Raw genomic sequence first — 15,322 nt, 5'->3', positions numbered from 1 at the left:
CCTCTTGCCTCTTTGCTTGTGGCCAAACAGGAAAGTTTTCCACTGAAGGCCAACTTCAATGCCAGCTCCAGCCCAGTGAGAAGCTATATTTGAGGCAGGTCCCCAGGTGATGTAAACTGTCACCCTTCCATAGCTACATTACTCTGAACTGTTAGCAGGTCTCCACTTTCAATGCATTACAGGCTTTTTCCACTGGCAAAACCTGATTTCTATAATTTCCTTTACCAATTAACTAAATATCACAACCCCTCCTCTAAAGAGAAAATGCAAATGGGAAACCTCCTCAAGGTTTTGATAGGGTTGAGGAGAGGGAAGGAATGAAGAAGCACAACCTGAATTAGGGACCTAACAAAGGAAAAAAGGGAATTTCTCATGCTGGGAATTTAAAAAGGAAAAGCAAATTACAAATTGCAAGGAATTCTTTCCTAAGCAAGGCTCTTCAAATGCATCTGGTAGGCATAATGACTTTTGAAATGTCTAAATGCTGGATAGTTGTTAAATTGTTGTCCTGGTGAATGAATCCATGAGAAATCCAACATTCCCTGCCAAGGCTCTGGCACATAACTCCTAAAACTGCGCTACTGGATGTTAATAATCTACTTAAATCAGTATTTGCAGATGAACAGTTACCATCCAGGATGATCACTGAAAGGGAAAATGTGGAACAGGGCAGCTCTTGTAAAGACCCTGATCTCTAAATAAGGCTGGTGCCAGATCACCTCCCACAACAAGATAAAAGCACGAGTCCTTCACTAGCCAGGACAGAGGATGGAGAGGAAAGACCCCTGACAGCAGAATATGACAGCCAGCAGACATTCACACCTTCAAGGAAAAATAACACAGGCTGCAGAAAGTCCCTGAGGACAGAACAAAGTCCCTGATTAAAGCTCAAAAGCCCCACAACCCCTGGAATCATCTCTTTTAGTTTATTAATTTGTCCACGCTTCTTTTGTGCTATCTAAAGTAAAGACGAGTTGTTTTCAAAAATTATTTTTGCCACAAACACGTGTGCCTGAATGTTTAGAAAAAACACTCCCTGAGTTTGAACCCAGGGCCAAAGGCTGCTCTTAAACATGCACAGACAACTGAGGAGTGCTGTGATTTCACCCCTGGGACTTGGACTGCTAGAATAGGAGATGCTCTTCACACAGAGGGGAAAAAGAACCATTTCTGACCAGCAAGAGTATCAGGAAAAGAGACATTTTCATATCCAGAGAAGAGTTGAACCAGATGATAAATTCAGTGTAGCTGCAGCCCACTGAGGAGAGAGCTGTGAAAGATCTATCTCAGGTAAGTACAGCAAATAAATCACCTCTGGGTAAGCAGAGATAGCAGCTTTGTGCTTCAGTTGCATCAGGTTGAATGCTGAAGCAGTGTTTGGTGTACAAAAGTCTGCTTCACCTCTGCTTAAGTATTTCATGGAAAGGGACATGGCCACCCTCAGAGCAGCACCTGGGGAAAGCAGGAGGGTGCCCTGCAGATGCACCTTGCTGCTCCCAGATGCAGGGGCTGTGGGGACCTGAATTCCTGCCCAGCTCTGAGCACAGGGGGAAGTGAAAGACACTGCCTTCGATGAGACTAACAACAGGCCTAAGCTATAGAAGAGAAGTGAATATAGAAGTGAATATAGAAGTGAATATAGAAGAGAAGCTGAATTCCTTCTTTGCCTCTGTCTTTACTCCTGCAGGCTTTTCCCATGAGCCCCAGATTCATATAACCCCAGAAGTAGTCAAGATAGGTGAGGACATAGTAGATGAGGATTGGGTTAGGGATCAGTTGCATAATCTGGACATCCATAAATCGATGGGTCCGGATGAAATGCATCCAAGGGTGCTGAGGGAGCTGGCGGAGGTCATTGCTAGTCCACTCTCCATCATCTTCGGTAAGTCATGGGTAACTGGAGAGGTGCCTGAGGACTGGAGGATAGCAAAAGTCACTCCAGTCTACAAGAAGGGCAAGAAGGAGGACCCGGGTAACTATAGACCGGTCAGCCTCACCTCCATCCCTGGAAAGGTGATGGAACAACTTGTCCTTGGCACTATCTCTAGACATATCAAGGAGATGGGGGTCATCAAGAGCAGTCAACATGGTTTTACCAAGGGTAAGTCATGTTTGACTAACCTCATAGCCTTCTATGAGGAAATTACTAGGTGGATAGATGATGGTAGAGCAGTGGATGTGGTCTATCTTGATTTCAGTAAAGCATTTGACACCGTCTCCCACAGCATCCTTGTAGATAAGTTGATCAAGTATGGGTTTGATGATCAGGCAGTGAGGTGGATCAAGAACTGGTTGAAAGGAAGAAGTCAGAGAGTTGTAGTCAATGGGGCAGAATCTAGTTGGAGGCCTGTGACTAGTGGAGTCCCCCAGGGGTCGGTACTGGGACCGGTGTTGTTCAATATCTTCATCAACGACCTGGATGAGGGCACAGAATGTACCCTCAGCAAGTTTGCTGATGACACCAAGCTGGGAGGAGTGGCTGACACACCAGAAGGCTGTGCTGCCATTCAGAGAGACTTAGGCTGGAGACTTGGGCGGGGAAAAACCTGATGAAGTTTAACAAGAGCAAGTGTAGAGTTTTGCATTTGGGGAAGAAAAACGCCATGCACCAGTACAGGTTGGGGGCTGACCTGCTGGAGAGCAGTGTAGGTGAAAGGGACCTGGGGGTCATGGTAGACAGGAGGATGACCATGAGTCAGCAGTGTGCCCTTGTGGCTAAGAAGGCCAATGGCATCCTGGGGTGTATTAGAAAGGGTGTGGTTAGTAGGTCAAGAGAGGTTCTCCTCCCCCTCTATTCTGCATTGGTGAGGCCACATCTGGAATATTGTGTCCAGTTCTGGGCCCCTCAGTTCAAGAAGGACAGGGAAGTGCTTGAAAGAGTCCAGCGCAGAGCCACAAGGATGATTAAGGGAGTGGAACATCTCCCTTATGAGGAAAGGCTGAGGGAGCTGGGTCTCTTTAGTTTGGAGAAAAGGAGACTGAGGGGGGACCTCATCAATGTTTACAAATATGTAAAGGGTGAGTGTCAAGACGATGGAGTTAAGCTTTTTTCAGTGAAGACCAGTGATAGGACAAGGGGTAATGGATACAAGTTGGAGCATAGGAGGTTTAAGATGAATATCAGGAAAAATTTTTTTACTGTAAGAGTGACAGCACTGGAACAGGCTGCCCAGAGAGGTTGTGGAGTCTCCTTCGCTGGAGACATTCAAAACCCGCCTGGATGCCTTCCTGTGTGATGTACTCTAGGTGACCCTGCTCTGGCAGGGGGGTTGGACTAGATGATCTTTCGAGGTCCCTTCCAACCCCTAGGATTCTATGATTCTATGATTCTATGATTCTAAGTGCCTGGACCCAGAGACAGGACAGGACCAGACCAGCACAGCCACCATCTGCCCCCTCCCCTGTCCTTGTGCTGATCTCCTTCTGTGTCCATGACAGGCCAAGGGACAGGCAGCTGCCAAAGAAAGATTGTGTTGTAGAAATTTGTCTTTCATATTACGAACAGCCCTTCAGTTGCAAACTGTATCAGCTGCTGCTTTCTTCAGTGACAAACAGCTGCAGCAAGTTAAGAGCAGCAGCAGTGACCCTTCCACAGGCAAAGGCACAGTCCATTTCTCATGTGTGAACACCCTCACAGCACCCACAAAGTGAGAAAACCTCCAAAAGGCAACAGCCTAGTGAGTTGCCAAGGTGTCCTGGCTCAAGGCCATAGTTTTCCAACTAAAGTGTAACTGGCCTCTGCTTCCAGTAGGGCAGGGATATAGTTTAAAGCAGAACTTTCTGGGTTTTTACAAGATTTTAACACCTAACTCCCAGAATTTCCTCATTACAGAAGTTTTTCATAGAGCTGATAGTTGTTCAGGGATATTAGAGCTCCACAGGACTTCTTTTCAGAGGTAAAGGTGGAAAAGGAACTAAAAAAACCACGCCAATATGCAAACTGTACTTATTGAATGTATTGTGTCAAATCCCTTATATTGAGATATACAACTAGCACGAGTATGTTCCCAAGTTTTCACTATGTGTTATTTGGTATTCAGAAGGAGTTTTAAGTTGCTACAACACAAAACAAATGTGATAATTCTAGAACATACCACCTTTCAGCTATGCTTTGTGTTTTCTTATAAAATGAACATTCATTTTCTCTAAATGTAATTTTTTTGGTCTGAGATCTTCTGTAGAACTACTAACATATGAAGAAATAATTATTACATCTTAAAATGTGTACCTCAATCCACAAAAAAACAACAACTCCTATTTACTGATTAAGATACCAGAATTCACTACCACCTCAGGGGAGTTGTCTTCATCTTACAATTCAGCCTCTTTTACCAAGTAGCAGGAAATAAAGAGCCTACCCCCAACTCCTCTGTAATGACACTATTATTTTAAAGGGACACACAAGCAGCACATGCTTTATTCAAAAAACACTTTTGTATTTATTTTTTAACTTCAATTGACCTCAAGCTTTCTGAAACCCACAAGTGGAAGGGATTTCCTACAGGAGAAGCATCTCATTATCATATTAATCAACTGTAGCTGCACACCATTCATGGACGTTGAGGGGGCTATTTCCATCACCTCCAACTTCCATTCCTAGCCACAGAAAGCAAGGGTCAGGTGGATATTAAGCCCTAAACACCACAAAAAAAACCCAAACAAACAATTATCCAGTGTTATGCACTTGCACTGAACAGGCTTAAAAGACTGCACGCCAGCACTGCAAACTCAAGCCCCCACTGCACCAAACGCTCCCAGTCTTTCCAAACCTATTCTTTGAAGTCCTGGAAGAGTCATGGCATTTAACCCCCCACCACAGTCAACTGGATAATATCCTCTTGCTCTGTAAAATGTTTATTTGAACACCATCCTCAGATCCCATGTGAGGACTTAGGCACTGGCTTTGAGTCACTGTAAAGCAGGATTAACACTTGATCGTGGCTAATCCTTAGGACTGATTTACCATGTGAGAGTGATGAGACACTGGAATAGGTTGCCCAGAGAAGCTGTGGCTGCCCCATCCCTGGCAGTGTTGAAGGGCAGGTTGGATGAGGCTTGGAGCAACCTGGGCTGGTAGGAGGTGTTCCTGCTCATGCAAGGGGGTTGGAACTGGATGATCTTTGAGGTCCCTTCCAACCAAAACCAGTCCGGGATTCTGTGATTACACAAAAGGGAGATTCATGCTGCTGTGGACTTTATAGCTACCAAGTGTTAGGTGCATGTTAGAAACAGAAATGTATAGTTTTGTGGAGATGAGGATGTACCCCTAGGCTGAGTAGTTTCATTTAAATCACATTATTTGAGAAACAAAAACCACAATAACATTTAGTAACCATTTGTAAACCATCATAAAAGTTAGCAAGCAAAACCTTCAACTGAAATCTTCAATTCTGATCTTGCTTTTAGTGGTAACTTCTCATCCTCCTAAAGAAATTACAGTGAAGCTCATTTTTTATTCCTAATTTGAAACATTTCCTAACCAGAAGTGGTTTGCACCTACTGTATTTGTTTTAAAGAGTCATTAATTCAGAATATAAGCTATCTGGAGTGAAAGATTTAAGATTCTGAAGGGAAAAAAAAAAAGGCATTTTCTATTTATTATATTTCCCTTTTTATTTCTCACTCGGCACAAGCTACAGATGGAAAAAGAAATCTGATTTTAAAAGCATAAAATCAGGCTTTCTTCAAACTTCTGACAACAAATGTACACATGTAACTGCAAGATGTTATCAAGTGTATCAGAAGATTTAAAGGGATACTTTTTTATTTAAAAAGGCTCTGTTCTATGCACTCAGTCACATCAGATACTTCAAATTGTTTCACTGTCACAAACTTTAAACCTTCAGCATCAACATTTTCAGGCTCATTTTTATTCAGGCACAGAACTTGAAACTAGCACTTTGTTTCTCCACTCTGATTACCCTTGCACTGAAATGAGCTTAAAAAGCCAAATGTAATCGTATAAAAAACATTTCTGGAGCCAAGCAAGCAGCTACCTCCAGCCTAACAAAGTTCCATGCCTTCACCAGTTTACCTTTTGCTGGTGTTCTCCGCTGTCATCCCAGCTCCTTGCAAGTGTTTATTAAAAATTCTGGTTAATGCATCAATTGAGTTGATGATCTGATTTGTCACAGAGCTGATGGAAGATGCATTTATGCAACAGGTATCAATCAACATGCGATTATTTTTTTTCTTTATTATTATTTTGTGGCTTCTACCATGACTGATTGCAGAACAGAATTAAAAAGACCAAAAGTTGAACTATCTAAAGAGCTGCAACAATTCCTTTTTTCCTTTTCTGGAAAAGGCATGCTGCTCTTCTGACTGACTGCTAAACCCAAAGTCCCTTCTTTTTAAAATGTTCAATTAAACTAAGCACTGCCATTAACTTGAAACCTTTTTCAGGCAGCTTTGAAAGGAAAAAGGGAAGCAAAATTTTTGGCAGAAGCACAAGTACAGTACCATTTACTGTGGAATAAGTTCGGGCTGTAGATTCTGTTCATAATTTTCATTCAAAGTGACTATAAACTTGACTATAAACAGCTCATTTCAAGAAAAGCTGTTTGGCTTGTTTGGTGATTTTGTGTCTCATGAAACTTCCAAAAAAATCTGGCAGTCCAGAAACTCATCCTCATGTGCACTACAAGCAGTTGTTTCAACAGTGTCCATGTTTTAACACAGTCAAAATAAAAATGTACAGGATATTGCTTAGCTGGATTTGTCTTTCCTTACTGCAGTGTCCACCAGACTTGAAGTGTAATTTATCATGTCATACTTTCCATCTAAACCTACTCCCACCTGAATCCAGAGCCCCATGCTTCCCCTCTCCTTCTCCCAGGGCTGAAAACTCTTCTTGGCACAAGCCAGTTGGCAGAAAGATGCAGACGTGGACATTGATCAATACCTCCCCTACACATGTGCTTTCACTGTGGTCTGAATGTCTCCTCTTCCCCACCTACACTACCCTCCAGCTAAGAAAGAGTAATGTGCATTCTCTTCTCTGCTTAGTAAAGGAAGCGGCCGCACCGGCTGCGTGGATCTGAGAACTCCCTCAAAGGTGAGGGCCAAGGGAGGAACAAACCTGCTCAGCACAGTTGGAAATCATACACCGAGAGCTGTGTTTTTCCTCAGAGGAAGCCCATGAACACAAGCTGACCCCTGACAGAACAGCAGCGAAGCCAGTCACGCAAGACGCAGAACTTCTGCAGCATTAACAATTCAAGCAACTCTGCAGCACTTAATACACTTTCCACATTTCATTTATGCACCAAGGACTTCTCAAGTGACTTCAGAGTGTGGGTTTGCAGCAGAAGGGAGCAGGACAGCAAAGTGCCATAAAGCAAGACTTGGAGCAAGCAGCATTCCTACAATAACCCAGTAACAGCTCACCTACAACTACTTGCACACAAGACATTGGGAGAAACCCTGAGTAACAGGAGAGGCTGGAAGGAAACAGTGTTCCTAACTACAGTTGAAAACAGAAGAAAGTTTCTAGGGATTTCTCCAGGTTGTCAACAGCTCTGTTAGTGCCACAGGCACACTGTGATGAAGCCACTCCAGGTGAGGGTACAGTGTTTGGCTCAATTCCTTCTTGTCATTCAGAAAAGTTTTATTTCCAGTGAGTAAATGGTTTGTAAGCAAACACACCCAGAAGGCACATTGCTCCTCCAGAACAGATTCTATAGGGATGACATCCTTAGCTTGCATGTCTATCCTGTCACTGGGGTTTCTTCACTGAACACATTCCTTTACCTGCAGCTTTCCAAAGTCATGTGCAAATGCTAAACCATAAAGCTATCCCTTAGTCTGCTTCTCTGCTCCCCTCTGGACACACCAAAGCATCACTAGTGAGAAACCCCACAGCCAAATTCTGCTGTCACATCCATCAGTGCCCTCTCGTGTCAGGGCCTCAGCCTTGTAAAACTCAGTTTAACCCACAAAGCAGCCAACAGCAGAGAAGACCAGCAAGGGATGCTCAAGCCAGAGCTCCAACACTGCACACAGCAGGGCACAGCCCAGCTCAGCTCCCTTATCTTCTGAAGAAATAATTGTCTGCTCCAGTTTGTTTCCCCTGCCCAGCTTCTTGCCTGTCTCCTTATATACAGACCTAAAAGGAACAGGTCAATAAAAAAAACAACATGAAAAGCTCAAATCCAAGACCAGCTACACTTGGAGGCTGAATAATGGTTTGGGAAACAAACAGACCAAAGCTCTTCTCGTTTCTGCTAAAGAAGTTTTCATTCATGCTACCAAACAGGTACACAAACCCAACTGAAAGGGACTGGGCTTGTCATAGGAGTACCCTTTTTTTCCCATTCCCATGCTCTCTGTGTTAGCATAGGCATCTCTACTTCAGAAAGTCAGACAGTGAGGGATACGGATTACACACCCACCAGCTCAACATGACCCTTAAGACATTCCTGTGAAGTGACCCACATGGAGCTCCCTGCTGCAGGAGCTGGCAGAGCTGCCTTGGACCACTGTTCAGAGCACACCACTGACTCCACATGATGCTTGCCAGCCCTGACAAAACAGCTCGTGAATACAGCTCCCACCAGTCTGCCCAGAGACATTAAGCAGCAACACACAGACCCAGATTACAAGCAGAACAGGCTTTTACTTTTCTCCGGATCTGGGATAAAGTAGAACAAAATATGTGTTCATTAAGACTGTAGTGTAACAGATATGACACTTCACCTTGTGTGTCCAGAATCCCAAACCAGTGATTCAGGAAGACACTCCTGCCCAGCTCAAATAAACACAATTGTACCAGCAAAGCCATGAGGTTTTAGCTCCCAGTCTTCATTTGTCAAGCTAGTTACACCAATACTTTACAAGCACTAAGCTCCACAGACTGAGCAAGTGTCTCTCATCCAGGTCTTCAAATTTCATATTTCTTGAATACAATATTCGTTCTGAAGCCAGGGAAACTGCAGGAGCCTAAACTATGGCAGTGGCAGAACTGCTTTTCTTGTCATCTTCCACTTCAAAACTGACCTTTCAGAGACAGGGGCCTTCTGCAAAGGTAAGAGCTCTGCAGCTCTACCACAGCTACGTGGTACAGCTCTGGTGTTTGATTTCTACCACGCTTAACTAAGTCAACTCCAATATTGCTGTGGGGAGCAGCACAAGCCGGAGAAATAAGCCCTATGAAAGGTTATTTTCCATCTGTAACTTCCATGGTTGCATGTGCAGTTAGTTCCCACTTTCTCAGGGAAAACAGGTCCCCAAAGAAACCCACAAAGTAGCATCGTAGAGAGAGATGCAGCCCAGAGCTTTGCTGCATTGCAATTGATATTCTTCCCCATCTGAGTCAGAAACTATGTGGATTTACTACCTGTTCTGAGATTGCTGGCTGAAGCCACAGAGCCTGTCCTTTGATCTACATTTAATCCCCAAAAGCAACGGGAAGTTGTTACAACAGTGCATACAAAATGGAAGAAATACCAAAATACTCCTGGAAAAGCAAGCAAAGGCCTGCTCTCACAACCAACATCACTCTGAGAGGAAAGCAGGCACATCTTCAGATGTGACAATGAGCAAGACACAGGACAGGTCCTTGTTCCAAGAACAACAAGATTGATGAGTTGGAGTTTTATTTGATTATAAATGCCAACTGTACACCTGCAACAGTTTTGTGTCTGTTCTGAATTTTACTGCAGAGCAATCCCCTTGTACAGCTAATGAAAACAACTACAGTTACAGAAGTCATTTATTAATAGAAACATAATCACCTTACTAAATAGAGGGAAAAATCAAGGATACTGGGAGCACGTTCTTTAAACAGGAAGCATCCAGGGTATTCCATAGCCTTTATGTATAAATGTTACGACAAAGCATTATGGAGACCCACACTAGCAATTCAAACGCACAGCAGTAGTGAAAGAGGAGACAAAAAACAGCAGAACACCAAGAAACCACAGAAGGCAAACAAATTTTGTGACAGTAATAACCAGTGACAGATTAAACCCTCCCATTGCCAGCACTTCAGCTCTGCCACTGCAAGGCTCAGCCAAAAGGGACCTGCCACACAGTTCTCTGCAGTTGGAATCTAGACAAACTCTCCAGCTGCTGTTCAGACATGGATGCTCATTATGAAGAGGAGCTAACACACTTAGCCTGCTTCAGCTTCCTCCCAAGCCACCACATTTGCCTCCAGCAATTTCCCCTGCATTCCCTTCTCAGGGCAGAAAGACTTCTAACACCCCGAGTCTGTGTTGGAAGGCCAAAGGAATCACCTGCCAGCAGTTATTTCCAAGGCACCCAGAGGTCACGCGCCACACAGGCAGCGCAGACATCCAGCTTTGCTTTGGAAATAAATTGATTTGGAAACAAAAAGTCAGGCTTCCCCAACAGCTGCTGCATACTGCCTCCCAGCCTACAGCAACAAATTCCTGAAGAAGTCTGCTGTGGGTTTGGAGGCAGGTACAGAAGCACTCCAGAAATGTCAAGTTGCTCAGCCATTTCCCTTTAGCCCAGCATACCCATGCAAGGCAGACAAGTGTTACAGAGCAAAACACCATTTATAAATTGTTTAAAACTATGACTCTTGTACAAAATTATTCATGGATTATGTCCATGAAAAGATGAAGACTACAAAAGAAATACTCTGGGTTTATAAAGAGGAGTCAGGGTATGCAGTACTCACCATAATCAGCTGAGAGGAAAAAGGCATGAAATTATTGTCATTAATACCCTATTAACTCAGGGCAAAAACCACAGAGCAAAAATACACAGAGCATATTACACAGTAATACCATAGGCAACACACTGACATTTTACAAACCATAACCTCTGTCCTGCTAGGACACCACACTTCTGCTTCACATGGCTTCCAAGAACCTTGACATCTCTCCCATCTTTTCCTACACCAGCCAAAGGAACCCCAGTTAAAAGCAGGCAGAGCGATGCTAAGGAGGAGAGTGGTTGGGGTTCAACAGCCCAGGGAGGATTTCTAACCTCTCCAAAGGCAATCTTAATTTTGCTGCTGTTTTCCAGCAGACTGAAGGCTCAGAAAGTTCTGTGACCTGCTGCAAGATCAGCCATCCCAGTTGCAGGGCTGACAAAAGTCAGCAAGCAGAGTCAAGTTCAACAGCACCTTCTCAAACACTTCCCCAGCACAGCACATTCAAGCTTACCTACCTCAAATGACAAACCTTGGTAGACACAGGCACCTGTGGGACAAAAAACATCAAAGGTTAGAAGGAAGCAACACCAGCAGACTGCTCAGTGAGCTGCTGCTGCCTTGCAACTTGCAATGCAGCAGCACGTGCAGCACAGAGCAGCCACCTCTGGCCATGCACCTGCCAGAGACAAAACAAATACAGTTTTGGTGCAGCAGAGCAAGCTTCAGAATGCAGTGACAGGGACTCTGGCCAAGATGGACTCAAAATGGCTTTAAACTGGAAGAGGACAGATTTAGGTTACACATTAGGAAGAAATTCTTCACTGGGCAACCTGTGCTATTGTCTCACCACCCTCAGCTGTGGCTGCCCCATCCCTGGCAGTGTTGAAAGGCAGGTTGGATGGGGCTTGGAGCAACCTGGGCTGGTGGGAGGTGTCCCTGCCCATGCAGGGGGGTTGGAACTAGATGATTTTTGAGTTCCCTTCCAGCCCATGCTATTCTATGATTACATGATAGTTTGAGAGTGGCACAAACAAAGCAGAGAGAAAAGGGGAGACCTGCCAAAAGAAATCAGTTGATCTTCAAGGAAAGGTTAGCAATGCTTCTGCAGCACCTCGACAGACCACTGATGAGGCAGCACAAGTGCCTTAAGTGCAAGAAGTTGCCCAATCTCTCTCACACAGAAGTCAAGGACACAGAAATCAAAGAGGGAGAATGCAATGCAGTAAAACAGAGGTGGACATGAACCTCCCAAGGACCTGACTGCACCATCACCAATAACCACTCAGCCTTGAGGAAGGCTAAGATCATAACCCATTCCCACAATCATCTCACATGCCCTGAGACAGGTGACAAATTCAGACACTTGGTGCTACTCACGGGAGGGGCAGATGTTTCCCCTCTCCACTGCCACAAAGGCCACCCCCAGTGAGATGGAAATTCTCACAATATACACGTAAGACGAAGCACAGACTTCTATTTCAACTTTGAGTAATGTCCCAAGCTCTCACTGAAATAAAAGGAAGCCACAGCTACTCAAGGGCAAAATATGGCCCTTAAAACTGCGAGGTTACACAGCATTTAAATTACATGTTAAAGGACCATCTCTTCTCTCTGCTCCTATAAATCCTTTTACCATTTAGAGGAGAAACAAATATGCACAGGAATATACACGTGAAAATGCAATCATGGCTGGAAGAGCCAGCGTGAATCCTGCTCCTAAATCACTCCTCTGTGGGCCATGGGTCACATTTCACCTAAGGACAGGCTCACAGGACTCCTGTTTCAGTCTTCCCAGTCCTCGCCACCAACACTGCCAGCCGAGAGAAAGGATCTCCAAGCAAGTGATAGAGATATACACCCAATCAGGGATCCTTCATCTATTCTACTTCAATAAATCAAATAAGAGGTTAGAAAAGAAAACCATGAATAAGTTAAATGCCAGTTCTTTCGTTGATTTTCTGAGAAACGGATGTTCTCAAACAACTACACGTATCTGTCTACTGAAAACGTGGCAAGAATGTGAAATCAAAAGCAACCCAAGAAGCTCAAAGATGAAAAGAAAAGAGAATGCGGGAAAAGCTGCCTCAAGGGACCACCCAGAGAACTAAGAATTTCCTCGAAGAGTGGCATTTCCCATAAAATGCAGATGAGGCAAATCTGCACAGAAAACCTTGGAGCTACACTGCTTGGAATCAAAAGCTCCTCCTGTGAGCCAGTCTTCACCTCAGCTACAAGAGGCTGCAGAGGCACCATCAGGAATCATTTTCCCTTGCCGTGAAGATGAACCACAAGAGCCCAATGGTGTTTATCTCAACCTCAGCAGATACTTTTCAACTCATACTCACAGTAACCGAAGCGAGCCCTACCCGTGGCATGCACGGACCCAGCACCAAAGAGGACCACCGTGCTGCACCACCGGGTTTCACCCTCACATTCAGAGCCCCCCACAGGTACAAACTGTACAGACAACCACCTCACACCCGACAAGTGAGCTCTGCACATCCATGGTGGTGCCAAGTTACTAGAATGCAACTCAGACTCAATCTCAGCAATTACCTGTTCACTTACTTACTTGACTTTCACAGCAATTTGTGTTGACAGAAAAAACAAACAAACAAACATAAGCAAACACTTCATGTCACTGCATTGATTTTCAAATACCAATTATCTTCCTGCCCACCCTCCCCCCCCCTCTATTTTCTCTCCTCCCCCATACTCTTGGCAAGAGAGGATGATTTCAAGGTTCATCATCCAGCTGCACCTCAAAACTCAGCGCAAAACACAAGGTCACATGCTGTTGGAAGGCATGTGGGCTTAATTCCAGCTAGTTAAGACTAGCACAACTCGACTGCTTTACTGGTTAGCTGCCCTTCATTTTTTGCTCACTAACAGCCACGGTTCTTTAAAAGTACCAGTTTAACAAAGTAACAAGTTTGATACCCTAAAACGCGAAAAATTGTATAAAAGTCCCCACTGAGGATACGGAAACTTCAAAAATACAGGGGGAAATTATCAACAGTAAATAAATAAATAAATCAGCATTTCCTACTTCTGCGTATTTTCACTCTTTCAAAAGTTACCAAGGGCAATACTACGACATAACCCATCTTTACAGGGCATTGAAAATTCTTAGCTGCAAATCCCTTTCAGGTATCTTTTATTCCCAATCGCAGGCAAAGCCAGTGCTCTTTGCTACAATGCCCTGCCTTTGCATGCAACTCCAAGGCAACCACCGGTGCGACTCACAAGTTTGCAAAGCTCACCTGGAAGGGTTTTCCTCAAGTAACCATCTTGCCTTTCACATACTGAAGCAGCTCCGGAAGAAATCCCTAAACTTGGAGCTTTGTGTTTTGGGCACGCTGGATGCCAGGGGTTGGCAGGGCAGTTTTCTGGTTTGGGGGATTTTGGGGTTTGCTTTTTTTTGGTAAAAGTCTCTGCTCAGCTCACACATAGCTGGTTTTAACCGCGGTTATTCACCGCATCAAAGGGGAATCCCGGTGCTACGGCGGGAGCAGTGTGTGGGGAGTCTGCAGCTCTGGAAACCAACACCACGCAGCGGTGTTTCCAAAGGAAAAGCTGGGGGGGGGGGAAAAAACAACCCGAAAGCAGAAAAGCAGCCACGCTGCGCTTCGAAAACTTCAAACGCCGGTCACTTCACTGCCTGCCAGCATCGCCAGACCGTAACCTTGGGCTTCTGAACGAGTCTGTCCAGAACACTTGGTCAATTCTAGAACAAGCCCCGGCTGGAAGCCGGCGAAGGGACCCTCAGAGCACCCCCGCACGCCAAAACGGAACCCAGCCCTCTCCTCCTAAACCGAAGCGAAGGTGGGGACTAATCGAAGCCTTTTTTTTTTGGAGGGTAACCCCCCTCTCAGCTTGGCAAGGTGGGGGGGGGGGGGGGGGTTGGCCTCCGTTCTGCGCTGCCTCCTCGCCCTGAGGAGAAGGAACGGAGCGGGAGGGAAGGGGAAGCCCCGCAGCCCCAGCGGCTTTGCGGGAAGGGGTTGAAGCAGCGAGCGGGGCAGGGCAGGGAGACGGCTTCGCCCCGGGCTCCCCTCGCCCCGGGCTCCCCTCGCCCCGGGCTCCCCTCGCCCCGGGCTCCCCTCGCCCCGGGCTCCCCTCGCCCCTCCTGTGGAGAGGCCGCCAAAATGGCGGGGGGGGGGGGGGGGGGGGGGGGGGGGGCGGGGGGAGAAGGGCGGGAGGGAAGGGCGGGAAAGCGGATCCCCTCACACACACACACAGCCCCGGGGCTGAAGGAGCCGGGAGGCAAAGCTACCCTGAAATCCCCCCCGGGGAGAAGACGGCTTGTCCTTCAGCTCGGCTTGTCCTGAGGGCGCTGAGAGGCAGGTAGGCAGACCGACCGACCGACCAGACAGACCAGACAGAGACCGCGGGACGACTCACCTGAGGCGGCGGCCGCCAGAGCCGCGCTGAGGAGGCAGCAGAAGGTGGCCCCGGCGCCCATTATCATCCCCCCCCCCCACCCTCAGCCCTGGCCGGCTGCAGGAGCGCGGACTGAGGGCGGGAGGAAGGGGAAAAAAAAGAAAAAGAAAGGGGGAACGAAAAAAAGGGGGCGGCCCCACCCCCCCCTCGGCAGGTGCCGGGGCAGCCCCTTCAGCTCCCGCCCCGCCGCCGAAACTTTTCACCCCCCGCCTCTCCCCTCAGACAAAGGGGCGGCCCCGCCTCGGGCAGCGCTTC

At 46.2% G+C, this 15,322-nt stretch overlaps 1 protein-coding gene across 1 annotated transcript in view; it reads right to left on the bottom strand.

Moving 5' to 3' along the window:
- Nucleotides 1-15,089, bottom strand: part of FRAS1 (Fraser extracellular matrix complex subunit 1) — a 164,752-nt gene extending 149,663 nt beyond the window's left edge. The window contains exons 1-2 of the mRNA XM_051618261.1: nt 15,029-15,089; nt 11,143-11,174 (exon numbers count right to left, since the gene is read on the bottom strand). Coding sequence (XP_051474221.1) covers nt 11,143-11,174; nt 15,029-15,089 — 93 coding nt within the window. The remainder of the gene's footprint in view (nt 1-11,142; nt 11,175-15,028) is intronic.
- Between the last annotated feature and the right edge of the window lie 233 nt (nt 15,090-15,322).

Source organism: Apus apus, chromosome 4 (genome assembly GCF_020740795.1).
Source record: "Apus apus isolate bApuApu2 chromosome 4, bApuApu2.pri.cur, whole genome shotgun sequence".
Classification (NCBI taxonomy): Eukaryota; Metazoa; Chordata; class Aves; order Apodiformes; family Apodidae; genus Apus; species Apus apus.
Note: the sequence above shows the minus strand (reverse complement) of the source record. Positions and strands in the feature narration are given on the sequence as shown.